The sequence below is a fragment of the Sardina pilchardus genome, chromosome 18 (genome assembly GCF_963854185.1).
Source record: "Sardina pilchardus chromosome 18, fSarPil1.1, whole genome shotgun sequence".
NCBI classification, from domain to species: Eukaryota; Metazoa; Chordata; class Actinopteri; order Clupeiformes; family Clupeidae; genus Sardina; species Sardina pilchardus.
Window position 1 is genome coordinate 16,160,553 of NC_085011.1, and position 14,495 is coordinate 16,175,047.

Here is a 14,495-nt window from a genome sequence, read left to right on the forward strand (position 1 = left end):
ATCTGTGTCAATGAACATGTCAGTGCTATCAGAATGACAAGTCCTTCTGTCATTGTGTACGGATGAGACAGTCAATTGGCTTAGTCGAGTTGTCAGTGTAACAGTGTTCTCTGGAGGGATGTTCAGATGTAAACTGACAATTTTTGTAAAATGTAAATTCACATTTATGCATGCTTTTACTGTTTTTTATTGTAAAAAAGGAACAAAGGACTTTTGATGAGAGTTTTACCTCAACTGCAATGTCATGTTCACCATTATTCTCCACAGAGACCGCGGTGGCCTTCTACGTCTCACACTCTCATCCGATAATAGGCTACAAGGACACCGTCGTCTACGGTGATGTGCATTTGAATCTGGGGAAAGGCTATCAGCTCAAGACTGGCCACTTTGTGGCCCCTGTCAGCGGTGTCTACCTGTTTTTTGCAGATTTTCAGAGCTGTAGATACCATCACAACAGCGCGATGTGCATCATGGTCAACAAGAGGCCGCAAGCACTTTGTCAATCTCAGGTCCCGCCGGCTTCCACTGTTGAGAGCCACTGCTCCCTGATCACTCAACTCAAGCCTGGAGACCACGTGTCTGTTCGCCACAAGAATGGCTGCTCCTGGTCTGGGCCAAGGAGAGGTGCCATCAGGTTCTCTGGGTCTCTGCTGCAAATGTTGTAAACATGTCAATAAAAATGTTTGATATGTAGGCTAGGCTACACACTGTCAACAATTTCGTTTGTTGTAAGATCCTAAGAGTTTTTGTGACATGAATGGTGAAATAGAATTAATTATTATTTAATATTTATTTAATTGAATTAATGTATTTGTTATTTTAAAGATGCCCCCAGGCTGTAGCACTGTTGCTGTCTGGCTGCTCTAGTTTTCAGCTGCAGCAACTCAAACTAACCAACCACATTTTTTTTTTGTTTTGTTTGTTTTAATCTAACCAAAAGTACTTGGTGGTGTCGTTGCTAGGGTAATCATGTTGGTTGCTATGGAAACTGTCAAAGACGCTTTATTTCAGTGGTTACTATGTTGGTTGCTAGGTAGTTGGTGGTTTAATATAGTTGGCTGGAAGCATAGTTAATTATAACTGACATTAAGGAATGGCTGAACAGTTAAATAATCAAGTAGTTTAAATAGTTGAATTATTTAATAGTGAATCATTTTAATGAGGACTTTTGTGGGCAGAGGAAACAGTTGAACAGGATCTGTAATCTAATAGAGAGCCATATTATATTCCTAAAGCCAGAGACAGAGTAGCCTAGTTTAAACGTTGAATGTAGATAGTGTAATGGATGTTGATTTAATTAGCCCTTCATGATGTCATAGTGCCAATGCAAAGGTTGTGGGGAAAATAAGATTGTTTTTTGTTAATGTCTCAAAAAATATAACGTTTACACAAATAAAAAAAATGCATTCCTCAAGTGTCCTTTTCCGTATGTTGTTTGAATGAAGTTATGTTAAACGTTGAAGGTTAATTAGACGCAGACATTTGGTGGGAAGAATAAAAAATAGCAAGAAGAATTGAACAGTGTAGGCTATTTCCATGCACTGTAAAAAATAACAAGGAATTTAACAGTTTATTTCCATGCGCTGTAAAACATGACAAGGATTTTAATAAGGGTTAAATAGGCTCTGACAGGGATCAGCTTACATTTTCTTTTAAAGATCTTTTTTATCTCGCCATGCTGGTGAAATAGCTACGCTAATTAGTCATTTTCGTTTGAATATTTTCTTTTATTTAAGTAATATGCTAGCGTTGCCTACGTAGATAGCAGGTAGGTTCATCTCTTTCATGCATACTCACGGCTGAACTATTAATTTCGCAAACGACATCATCATGGTGGAACGAGAAAACCGCAAACTTCTGTTGTCTCGGATCACGTGACATTCCCAACGTAGCACACCACGGAAGTGAAATGTCAACAGTGTTGCGGTTTCTGAAAGTTCTGAAATAGTCTTTCCTCTCCTCCTCCTTCAGCGGCAGGCTGGCCAGTGCTGGTGGAAGTGACCGATCGTGGCCACGGTCTTATAGGCTATGTCAGACGGTAGTTTCGGCCTCCACTGGCCTCGAAATTAACCGACATTCCTGCGCGCCTTAAGCGCAGTTTGGTCCAGAAACGTGGAAACACGAGATGGCGGAGCAATTGGGTAAAGTTTTTTTTTTTTACAACTCACGCGCCCCGTCTTATGACCACAGGCGGGTCTTATTCTCGAGAGGCGGATTTTCACGTCAGTTCTCTCGAGCTGGTGGAGGCTGTAGGATATTCTGTGGATTGTGGGCTACAACATGGAAGTCATCATAACAGTGTCTCATTTTCTCCAGCTGACCGTTAGCTTACGCGACTACCTGTGAAGTGAGGTGAAGTCAGCGCGTGCGGTCCGTAGCACAGCGTGACCGGTCAGATGAAGTGCCTGCTCGTGGCCAGCGAGAGCGCGGAGGTGCTCTTCTACTGGACCGACAACGAGTTCCAGCTCCGCGTGCAGGAACAGTATGGAACAGCTCGCGATGAAGACGGCAGGGTGAGCGCATTGTCAATGAAAAGGGTCGTTGTTTACGGAAGTGTGATGTGGAGGGTTAATATCAGCCATCACAACTAGAGGAATGAGCCTATACCCTAACCCTGAGTTTGTTATTTCTCAGAGTTGTTTCCTTAATTCTCTCTCTCTCTCTCTCTTTCTCTCTCTCTCTATGTGTGTGTGCGTGCGTGTGTTGTGCAGCCCCCTGCATTTGAGGACCGGATCAACACACTCTTCGCTCCCATCATCATCTCCTGCAGCACACTGGTAGACCGCTTGGGAGACAGCTACACCGCATTCTCCACAGAGAACAACCACACCTATGTGCTACACCAGGTGTGTGTGTGTGTATGTACAGTATGTGTGTGTGTTTGACAGCTTCATTCTCCACACAGAACAACTACCCATGTGCTACACCAGGTGTGTGTGTGTGTGTGTGTGTGTGTGTGTGTGTGTGTGTGTGTGTGTGTGTGTGTTTAACAGCTAGGCTGCTACCCACATAAAACTGAATGGGGATGAACTGTGCATGCACATCTTTCACCGCAAACACCAGGATTTATAGAAAAAGTCTTTGTTGAAAAAGATTCACATTTCTACACATCCTTTCACCTAGGCTCCTTACAGCTTATGTTAACTTTTTCAAATCAGTGACATGGTGAGATCAGAAAATGAGTGATACATGTGTGTGTGTGTGTGTGTGTGTGTGTGTGTGTCTGTGTACTTGCTGTAGTTTGAGGAGTGCCTGTACATAGCTGTGAATGGAGATGGAGAGGAGAGTGAGGATGACCTGAAGAGGAAGATCTATGTGATGAAGAAGTTCACAGATGTGATGTTTGGGATGGTCACACTCAGCAGCGCCCTCCTTAGGAAGGAGTGAGTATGACAGCCGCTTAGCTCATTCTGTTTGAATATGGCAGTATGTGTGTGTGTGTGTGTGTGTGTGTGTGTGTGTGTGTGTGTGTGTTTGAACCTTGGAGTATGCATACATCCTTAGGGTCAGACTGGGGGCTGTGGTGTGTGTGTGTGTGTGTGTGTGTGTGTGTGTGTTTGTGTGTGTGTGTGTGTGTGTGTGTGTGTGTGTGTGTGTGTGTGTGTGTGTGTGTGTGTGTGTGTGTGTGTGTGTGTGTGTGTGTGTGTGTGTGTGTGTGTGTGTGTGTGTGTGTGTGTGAGAGAGAGCCTGTGTGCATCATTAGGGTCAGACAGTTATGTATATTTGTCCGTGTGTGTGTATGTGCGTGAGCAAGCCTGGTAGTATGTGTCCATCAGTAGAGTCAGTGAAGTGTGTGTGTGTGTGTGTGTGTGTGTGTGTCTGTGTGTGTGAGAGAGCCTATGTGCATCATTAGGGTGAGACAGTTATGCATATGTATCCGTGTGTGTGTATGTGCGTGAGCAAGCCTGGTAGTATGTGTCCACCAGTAGAGTCAGTGAAATGTGTGTGTGTGTGTGTGTGTGTGTGTGTGTGTGTGTGTGTGTGTGTGTGTGTGTGTGTGTGTGTGTGTGTGTGTGTGTGTGTGTGTGTGTGTGTGTGTGTGTGTGTGTGTGTGTGTGTGTGTGTGTGTGTGTGTGTGTGTGTGTGTGTGCGCTAGGCTGCGTCCTCAGGACACAGAGCAGAGGAGAGCTCTCTGGCTCCGCCTGCAGGGTCTGCTGGAGACCTACAGCCGACTGAGAGAACAGGACCAGAGCTTCCTGGTGGAGGTACACACACACACACACACACACACACACTGTACTGTATATACTGTATGTCACTGCTGTTGCTAGGCTAGATTAGTGGATTTTGTCATTCGGCTGTTCACAGAATAACTGTGTGTGTGTGTGTGTGTTTATGTTTATGTGTTTATCTCTGAATGTGTGTGTGTGTGTGTGTAGGCTGTGGAGAGGCTGATTCACCCCACGCTGTGTGAGCAGTGTATAGAGTTTCTGGAGCGTCGTCTGGTGCAGCAGCTGAACTCCAGTTCTGAGAGAGCAGGAGAGGAGGTGCAGCACGCCTTCATCCTGGTACACACCAAACTACTGGCCTTCTACTCCAGGTACACACACACACACACACACACACACACACACCCCATCGTCCTGGTACACACCAAACTACTGGCCTTCTACTCCAGGTACACACACACACACACACACACACGCCTTCATCCTGGTACACACCAAACTACTGGCCTTCTACTCCAGGTACACACACACACACACACACACACCATCGTCCTGGTACACACCAAACTACTGGCCTTCTACTCCAGGTACACACACACACACACACACACACGCCTTCATCCTGGTACACACCAAACTACTGGCCTTCTACTCCAGGTACACACACACACACACACACACACACACGCCTTCATCCTGGTACACACCAAACTACTGGCCTTCTACTCCAGGTACACACACACACACACACACACACACACGCCTTCATCCTGGTACACACCAAACTACTGGCCTTCTACTCCAGGTACACACACACACACACACACACACGCCTTCATCCTGGTACACACCAAACTACTGGCCTTCTACTCCAGGTACACACACACACACACACACACACGCCTTCATCCTGGTACACACCAAACTACTGGCCTTCTACTCCAGGTACACACACACACACACACACACGCCTTCATCCTGGTACACACCAAACTACTGGCCTTCTACTCCAGGTACACACACACACACACACACACACAAACACACCCCATCGTCCTGATACACACCAAACTACTGGCCTTCTACTCCAGGTACACACACACACACACACACACACACACACACACACACACACACACACCCCATCATCCTGGTACACACCAAACTACTGGCCTTCTACTCCAGGTACACACACACACACACACACACACACACACACACCATCGTCTTGATACACACAAAGCTACTGGCCTTCTACTCCAGGTACACACACACACACACACACACACACACACCCCATCGTCCTGATACACACCAAGCTGCTGGCCTTCTACTCCAGGTATGCACGAACGCACGCATGCACGCACGCACACACACACACACATATATTCATCCTGGTACAGAGTACTGAAAAGAAATTGAGCGGAAGTGTGTAGACGGGCGGAGTCAGGCTAAGGTCTGATGGCATTAGTGCCACAAAACACGGGCATCTGTAGCCTACATGGCACAAGGAGAACAAAGAGAAACTGTTATCTATTGACACACACACACACACACATTGATTGTTGTTGTTTGTGTCCCTGCAGTCGTAATGCCAGCACCCTCAGTGCATCTGATCTGCTCACACTGATGGTGATGGTGCAACATTCACACCCCAGCAACCCCGAGATAGATGAGTCCAACCCTGAGGTAACACACACACACACACACACACACACACACACACACACACACACACACACACTGTACATGAACACACACACACACAGACATATACATGCAAAGGCACATGTGTGTGTGTGTGTGTGTGTGTGTGTCCAGAGGAATGTGTGGGGAGTAACTCTATAGTCTGCTGTGTGTGTTATTCAGCGCTCTGCTCAGAACCTGATGTGGCCCATATGGAGTAGACATAAACACAGCAGCAGCACACAGAGACCAGATCTCCACACACACACACACACACACACACGCATGCATGCATGTACACATGTACATGCACAGACACACACACACACACCATACATTTTATCAGAATGTTATGATTAATTTACATCAGGAGTGGTCATGGAGACATGTGTTGTGTGTTTGTGTGTGTTTAGCATGTTCAGCATGACACCACAGCTGGTTCAGAGGTGTTCTACACACCTGAGCCGTCTCCCACAGACAGTCAAGCAGGTAACACGCACGCACACACACATACACACTCAAACACACACACACACACTCGTACATACACACACACACACACGCACACACACGTACATACACACACACACTCGACCATACACACACACACACACACATACACACACACACACACACACACCTGTGCAGACACAGACACACATGCAGACACTCACACACATCCACACACACACAGACACACACACACAGACAGACACACATGTGTGTATAGCAGCTAGCAAGTTCATATGCAGATTTGTAGTAACACACTGGTGTTCTCTCTCATTAGAACTGAGCAGAATAAGCATGGAGGGTTCTCCAATGTTCCAGTTTGTGGATCCTGACATACAGGCAAGTCCCCTAGTCACCCTGAAGGTGCACTCTGACCTCTGATCCCAGAGCATAGACCTAAAAGAAATGGACAAACGGACTCCGTTGTTCTCAATGGGAGGGGACTGACACAAATTCCGTTTACTTCCCATCGTTCGCGCGGAGACTTTGTGACGTTAGCCATCCTGTAACTTGCTGTAACTGGTCTGATAGATGGGTCACATGGAAATTTGACATTTGTGATATCGAGGTTTTTTTTAAATCAGGTTTACTTGCCTCTAGGTAATGCTTTACCCTATGATACAGTAGGCTACTGTAGGCATCATGGTTTTCGTGCAGGCTGGACTGAGCTTCTTATCCAAACATTACGGATAATCTCCCTACTGTGCGACGTCGAACATTAGCTTCCCTCCAACCGACATGCTAACTATACTTCTTTACGGGAAACCAACGTTATATACGAGGAAGACATAAATTAGAATCAGTTGTGCCTTTGATATCCTATATAGAATATACAGAAGCTATAAGGGCACATGTTACATGAAGTTATGGGATCGCAAAAAAATCTGCAATCTATGGCCGTCCTATGGGGCCTAGCAGAGCGTTGATAACCAGCTCGATCCGTGTTTCTACTTCCGGGAATATTCCTGCCCCCTTGTCTCAGAGCAGTGGGCTGCTTCTCTGGGTACAATGGTCCTTGTGACATAATTTACACTTTTGGATTAAAAAAAAAAAAAAAAACATCTGCCAAATGACTAAATGTAAGTGTGTGTGTGCGAGGTAGATGGCGGAAGACAGCCTTCAGACGCTACAGACGAGTCCTCCTGACCCGGCCACTCCCACCCGCGTGTTCCTGGAGACGACGCTCAAGGAGGGCTTCTATCCCATGATGCCTCACTCAATGTACACCCTGCCGCTGTGGCCGGGCATCACACTGGTGCTGCTCACCAAGGTACACACACACACACACACACACTTGTATACATGCACACACACACACTCACTCACACACACACACACTTACAGTGCCTATAGAAAGTCATCATACCCTTTTGAAATAGTTACTTTTTTTTGTCTTACAGCCTGAAATCAAAACCCATTTTAAAAAAAATCTTTTCCAGTTTCATTAACAAATTTAGCTGTACAACATCAAAATAATGAAAAAAAAAGTCAGCAGTTCTGAAAATTAATAAAAAATTAAAAAGTAGAATAACAGGGTTGGAAAAGTCATCATACCCCTGACTTAATACTTTGTAAAGCTTCCTTTTGCTTTCATTACAGCCATCAATCTGTTTGGATATGTCTCTATTATAGCTTTGCACACCTAGATAGGGGAATATTTGCCCAATTTTCCGTGCAGAAATGTTAAAATTTAGTCAAATTCTGTAGGGAATGGCGATGGACTGCTCTCTTCAAGTCAATCCACAGATTTTCTATAGGATTTAAGTCAGGGCTCTGACTTTGCCACTCAAGGATATTCACCATCCTATCCTCAAGCCACTACTTTGTTCTTTTGGCAGTATGTTTAGGACCATTGCCGTGTTGGAAGGCGAATGACCTGCCCATATTCAGCTGTCTAGCATGGGGGCTGCAGGTTTTCCTCAATCATTTGGGTGTACTTGGCAGCATCCATTTTCCCTCCTATCCTGACCAATTGCCCAGTCCCCACTGAAGAGAAACATCCCCACAACATAATGTTGCCCCCACCATGCTTCGCAGTAGGTATGGTGTGTTTTGGGTGTGTTTGGGTGTGTATACTGTGTTTGGTTAGCGCCTGGAGCTCAGTCCAAAAACTTCAATCTTAGTCTCCAAAAAGTTCGATCTTAGTCTCATCTGACCATAAAAGCTTTTTCCACATGGTGACAGAATATTCCAGATGTGTTTTTGCACTGAACTCCAAGCGCAATGTTTGGCGAAAACCAACACAGTACACCACCCAAAACACACCATACCTAGTGTGAAGCATGGTGGGGGCAACATTATGTTGTGGGGATGTTTCTTTTCAGCGGGAACTGGGCAATTGGTCAGGATAGAAGGGAAAGTGGATGCTGCCAAGTACACCCAAATGATTGAGGAAAACCTGCAGCCCCCATGCTAGACAGCTGAATATGGGCAGGTCATTCGCCTTCCAACACGGCAATGGTCCTAAACATACTGCCAAAAGAACAAAGTAGTGGCTTGAGGATAGGATGGTGAATATCCTTGAGTGGCAAAGTCAGAGCCCTGACTTAAATCCTATAGAAAATCTGTGGATTGACTTGAAGAGAGCAGTCCATCGCCATTCCCTACAGAATTTGACTAAATTTTAACATTTCTGCACGGAAAATTGGGCAAATATTCCCCTATCTAGGTGTGCAAAGCTATAATAGAGACATATCCAAACAGATTTATGGCTGTAATGAAAGCAAAAGGAAGCTTTACAAAGTATTAAGTCAGGGGTATGATGACTTTTCCAACCCTGTTATTCTAGTTTTTATTTTTTGATTAATTTTCAGAACTGTTTACTTTTTTTTCATTATTTTGATGTTGTACAGCTAAATTTGTTAATAAAACTGGAAAAGATTTTTTTAAAAATGGGTTTTGATTTCAGGCTGTAAGACAAAAAAAGTAACTATTTCAAAAGGGTATGATGACTTTCTATAGGCACTGTATATGCACACACACACACTTGTATACATGCACACACACTCACTCACTCACACACACACACTTATATGCACACACACACACACACTTACATAGACATACAAACATGCACACTGACATTAAGGCAGTTCTTCACAATCTGATGCTATTTCTGTCAGTTTTTTTATGTTTTAAATATAAACTAAATAAACATAACATAAAACATCACATAAAACACCTTTGAACAGCAGAGATCATCTCTGGCCTCTTAAATACGTAGAGCGTGAGTTCTAATGCCCTCTTCTGTGTGTGTGTGTGTGTGTGTGTGTGTGTGTGTGTGTGTGTGTGTGTGTGTGTGTGTGTGTGTGTGTGTGAATGTGTGTGTGTGTGTGTGTCTGATCTGTGGCAGATTCCCAGCAGTCAAGTGGCCATGTCCATCTACCACTTCCTGGAAACGGTCACTAAGCTGGAGAAGAGGCTGAGTGACAGCCAGGAGGGGGCGGTGTCACTACGAGGCCACGCCCCCATCCAGGAGCTCCGCAGCAAGATGGACAAGTTCATCAAGGCGCTAGGCAACAGTGAGATTCAGGTAGGCCTTTGAGAAACGCCAGAGTGTATGCATAATAGGTGTGTGTGTGTTCAGTTTCTAGTGTACATGTATGTATGATTGTTTAGTTTCTGACTGTGTAGTGTCTGTTTAGTTTCTGACTGTGTAGTGTCTGTGTGTGTGTCTGATTTCTTTAGTTTGTATGTGTGTTTGATTATTGTATATGTGTTTGTTTTGTGTGTGTGTGTGTGTGTGTGTGTGTGTGTGTGTGTGTGTGTGATGGCGTCTAACTCCCCTCTTGTCTTGTCTTGTCTCTGACAGACAGCACTACTGCAGAATGCGTGGGTAGAGTTTAAGAACCGAGCCTTCAGCAGGGGAGGACCTGGACCCAGCAGAGAGTGAGTATGGAGTGTGTGTGTGTGTGTGTGTGTGTGAGAGAGAGAGAGAGAGAGAGAGAGACAGATGGTGCCCAACAGTGTGTGTGTGTGTGTGTGTGTGTGTGTGAGAGAGAGAGATCGGCCCAACAGTGTGTATGTGTATGTGTGTGATTGTGAGAGAGAGAGAGAGAGAGAGATGATGTCCAACAGTGTTTTGTGTGTTGTAGGTTGATGGCCTCCTGTAAGAAGCTACGCACCCAGCTGTGTGGGGTCTTCAGACAGTGTTTTGTGTCCGAGGGCTGCAGGACCCAGCGACTCTCCCCCAGTTTACAGGACCGAGCCCTCACTATGGTGCAGTATGTACACACACACACACACACACACACACACACACACACACACACAATTATATGCACACACACACACACACACACACACACACACACACACACACACACACACACACACACACACACACACACACACATCCATGGCTTTTTATTCTGCTCCTCCTCTTCAGAGACAAACTGATGGACTGGAAGGAGTTCCTGCTGGTCAAGAGTAAGAGGAACATTACCATGGTGTCATATCCTTTCCTTACCAGCAGTATTGTGTGTGTGTGTGTGTGGGTGTGTGTGTGTGTGTGTGTGTGGGCGCTTGTAAAGCAGAGAGAGCATTCTCCTCCATGTTTTTGTGTGAGGTGATGATACACTTGTGTATGTAGTGCACTCACTGCAAAAAATAAAATCTGACCAAGTTTTATTCATCTTATATTTAGCTCAGTCTTGTCAAGACAAATATGCTCAGCGCACTGGCAGACAAATTTGCTTGTTTTCATGATGAGAAATCTTAAAATAAATCAAACTCTTCTTAAATTGAATCAAATGATTTTACGAGTGATAGGTAAGTCTCTTTATACTAAAAACAATACCAACTAGATTGACCAACTTTTTAAAAACTTGTTCACTGTTAAATTAATTATTGGATTGTTTATTTGTGTGCCGCTTTGGACAAAGGCGTCTGCCAAATAGCTATACCCATTGTTTGATTATTGATGTAAGATGAACGTCATTTGGTAAGATTTTGTTAGATAAGCAGTTAGTGTGTGTCCTTAACATGTGAGTTACATGGCATACCTTGAAGAGTTCCCTGTAGTGTGTGTGTGTGTGTGTGTGTGGCCTTAACGTGTGTGTCACATACCTTGAGGAGTTCCCTGGACGTGTGTGTCACATACCTTGAGGAGTTCCCTGTAGTGTGTGTGTGTGTGTGTGTATCCTTAAAGTGTGTGTCACATACCTTGAGGAGTTCCCTGAACGTGTGTGTCACATACTTTGAGGAGTTCCCTGTAGTGTGTGTGTGTGTGTGTGTCCTTAACGTGTGTGCACATACCTTGAGGAGTTCCCTGGTCTAATCCACTTCATTTACGTGGACCGTGCCATGGGCCAGATGATCGCTCCGTCTCTCAACATGAGTGAGCGTGCCAGCTCAGAGCTGGGCAAGGGACCACTGGCACACTACATCAAGAGCAAGGTGCGTGCGTTTGTGTGTTTGTGTGTGTGTGTGTGTGTGTGTGTGTGTGTGAGAAAGAGAAGAATTCAATCTCACCACAATAAACCCCTCATGGATTTCATCACAGTCATGACTAGGGGTGTTCTGAATCACATCGGAGTGCAGCTGAATCCAACAGCTGATAGCTAATTTAGCTAATGGCAGGTACTGTACATAGCATAACTAGCAGCTGAATGCTACTGCTAATCCATATGCATAGTGCAGAACTAATTCAGCATACAGTAGTAGCCTAAGCAGTGCCAGACGGCAGTTTGGGCCTCAAAGTGATCACTTGTTGCTACATGCAGACATAAATCTTTATACTTCATCAGAGTATAACATTTCTGATAGTAGTGTAGCCAATGAAGGCAAAGGCCTGTGTGTGTAGCCAATGAAGGCAAAGGCCTGTGTGTGTTTATGTGTAGGTGTGGAGTCTAGTTGGCACGGCGCGGCGCTACCTTCAGAAAGGCTACACCACCGTCACACAACGGGATGGAGATTACTACTTTTGCTACTTCCTCTGGTTTGAGAATGAGACGGTAAACTATGCACAGACACACAACATACACACTCACACTCTCACATGGTGCGAGCAACACATGAATGGGGTGCTGTCAATCAGAATTGGCAAAAATGTGAGGCACAAAAGGTTGTCAAAAGGTCATAAAACTCAGCACCGATTGACAGCCTTGACACCCTAAACACTAAACACACACCAGGACACGACTGGTGGAACCCTCCTCCCTTCCACACACACACACACACACACACACACACACACACACACACACACACACACACACACACACACAGATAGCCTATGTGCATGTGACACAGCTGTGTTCCCTTGCAGGGTTATAAACTGGAGGTGGTGGACATCCCAAGCCTGCCTGATGATTCCGCCCCCATAGGAATGCTGGCCTGGGATTACTACAGGTGAGATTAACACGGGATTACAGCAGGCAATAATATTATGGTATTGCTATAGTATTGATACAGGTGAGATTAACACGGGATTACCGCAGGCAAGAATATTATGGTATTGCTAATAGTATTGATACAGGTGAGATTAACACGGGATTACCGCAGGCAAGAATATTTTGGTATTGCTATAGTATTGATACAGGTGAGATCAACACAGGCAAGAATATTATGGTAGCACTATAGTATTGATACAAATAAAGTGAGACAAGTGGCCCTTCACATACATGCTGGGGAAATCTTCAAATCACATGTACAGTGGACAATAGACAGCACAGTGATGTGATGATGTGAGTCTCTGCCGCCCCCTGCAGGAAGCTGCTGCGCTACTACAGCAAGACCCACTCCAGTGAGGTGGTGAAGTGCTACGAGCTGCTCACCGTCCATCTGGGCGTCATCCCCAGCGACTACGTGCTGCAGCACTGCAGCCAGCTGGCACGCAAGCTCTGGGAGCCCTCCCGCATCCCCCTGCTCTAGACACACACACACACACACACACACACACACACACCCTCCCGCATCCCCCTGCTCTAGACACACACACACACACACACACACACACACACACACACACACACACACACACCCTCCCGCATCCCCCTGCTCTAGACACACACACACACACACACACACACACCCTCCCGCATCCCCCTGCTCTAGACACACACACACACACACACACACACACACACACACCCTCTCCTGCATCCCCCTGCTCTAGACACACACACTCACACACACACACACACACACACACACACACACACCCTCTCCCGCATCCCCCTGCTCTAGACACACACACACAAACACACACACACACACAAACACACTCCCGCATTCCCCTGCTCTAGACACACACACACACACACACCGGTCCGCAAGGGGCTGAAAACAGAATGATGGTTCGTTCTAAGCACACAAAAAAATCTCTTGGTGATTGTCAATTCTTAAAATACACAGTGGCTTTTTGATATATTTTAATGTCCATGATCCAGATCCAGATCAAATCCCATACGTAATTTAAAAAATGTACAGATAACATTGGACACAAGTGTTTTGTTTTCAGTCTCATTTTATCACTGGCAAACAGTTTGTGTGTTTACCTGATGATGTGGCACAACTTCCTGTTAATACATCTGTTTTAATAAACCACTTTTTAAAAATCCTGTCCACAGTGATCTCAAGGTTTGTCCATGTGTGTGCAATTCTGTGTCCGTGTGTGTACAGTTCTGACAATGTATGTTTGTGTGTGTGTACAGTTCTGAGTGTGTATGTTTTGAGTGCGTTTAAGAGGGGTAGAAAGATGCATGCTGATATAATCTCTAATATCAACATTTACAATCAGCCAATCAGATTACTGCAGTGAGGCAGTGATCCAATCATATTGCTCCAGTGAGGTCGTTGACGACGCCTGCTTTCACCATTTGCCGTAGGAATCGGGTCTCCGCCCCCACGTCGTGAACCACCTGCGTTTCCATGGCGCCCATGCGCAGCGACTCGTAGTAGTGGAGGCGGGCGGCGGGATGCTGCAGGTCGTAACCGAATCCCGCCAGACTCACCTCGTCACACACCTGCAGCGCCAGCACTGTCGCACACGCGCCGAGAGTAGGCACCATCTACACACACGCACGCACACACACACACACACACACACACACACACACACACGCATGCACATGCACAATAAACTAGCATTAGCACTACTGCACACGCGCCGAGAGTAGGCACCATCTA

The 14,495-nt window shown here is 45.6% G+C and overlaps 2 protein-coding genes across 2 annotated transcripts in view; one reads left to right on the forward strand and one right to left on the reverse strand.

Annotated features, from left to right (window-relative positions):
* Positions 1-1,931: 1,931 nt before the first annotated feature.
* Positions 1,932-13,602, forward strand: hps1 (HPS1 biogenesis of lysosomal organelles complex 3 subunit 1). The gene is made up of 18 exons (XM_062519389.1): positions 1,932-2,141; positions 2,317-2,513; positions 2,712-2,846; positions 3,241-3,383; positions 4,097-4,205; positions 4,380-4,540; positions 5,756-5,858; positions 6,269-6,344; positions 6,643-6,704; positions 7,468-7,635; positions 9,718-9,897; positions 10,177-10,253; positions 10,460-10,588; positions 10,753-10,817; positions 11,617-11,762; positions 12,206-12,319; positions 12,634-12,716; positions 13,076-13,602. The coding sequence occupies exons 2-18, from the start codon at positions 2,397-2,399 to the stop codon at positions 13,236-13,238; spliced, it is 2,031 nt and encodes a 676-aa protein (XP_062375373.1). The 5' UTR covers positions 1,932-2,141; positions 2,317-2,396; the 3' UTR covers positions 13,239-13,602.
* Positions 13,603-13,725: 123 nt separating this feature from the next.
* st3gal7 (ST3 beta-galactoside alpha-2,3-sialyltransferase 7) overlaps positions 13,726-14,495 on the reverse strand; it is a 7,555-nt gene continuing 6,785 nt past the window's right edge. Inside the window, exon 7 of the mRNA XM_062519390.1 lies at positions 13,726-14,377. Coding sequence (XP_062375374.1) covers positions 14,141-14,377 — 237 coding nt within the window. The 3' untranslated portion in view covers positions 13,726-14,140. The remainder of the gene's footprint in view (positions 14,378-14,495) is intronic.

What these genes read in the sequence shown, in the direction of transcription:
- hps1 (XM_062519389.1), top strand. Translation starts at nt 2,397, where the DNA reads ATGAAGTGCCTGCTCGTGGCCAGCGAGAGCGCGGAGGTGCTCTTCTAC. An exon ending in ACACCTATGTGCTACACCAG is followed by an intron (nt 2,847 to 3,240) that starts GTGTGTGTGTGT and finishes TACTTGCTGTAG; the next exon opens with TTTGAGGAGTGCCTGTACAT. An exon ending in GGACCTGGACCCAGCAGAGA is followed by an intron (nt 10,254 to 10,459) that starts GTGAGTATGGAG and finishes TGTGTGTTGTAG; the next exon opens with GTTGATGGCCTCCTGTAAGA.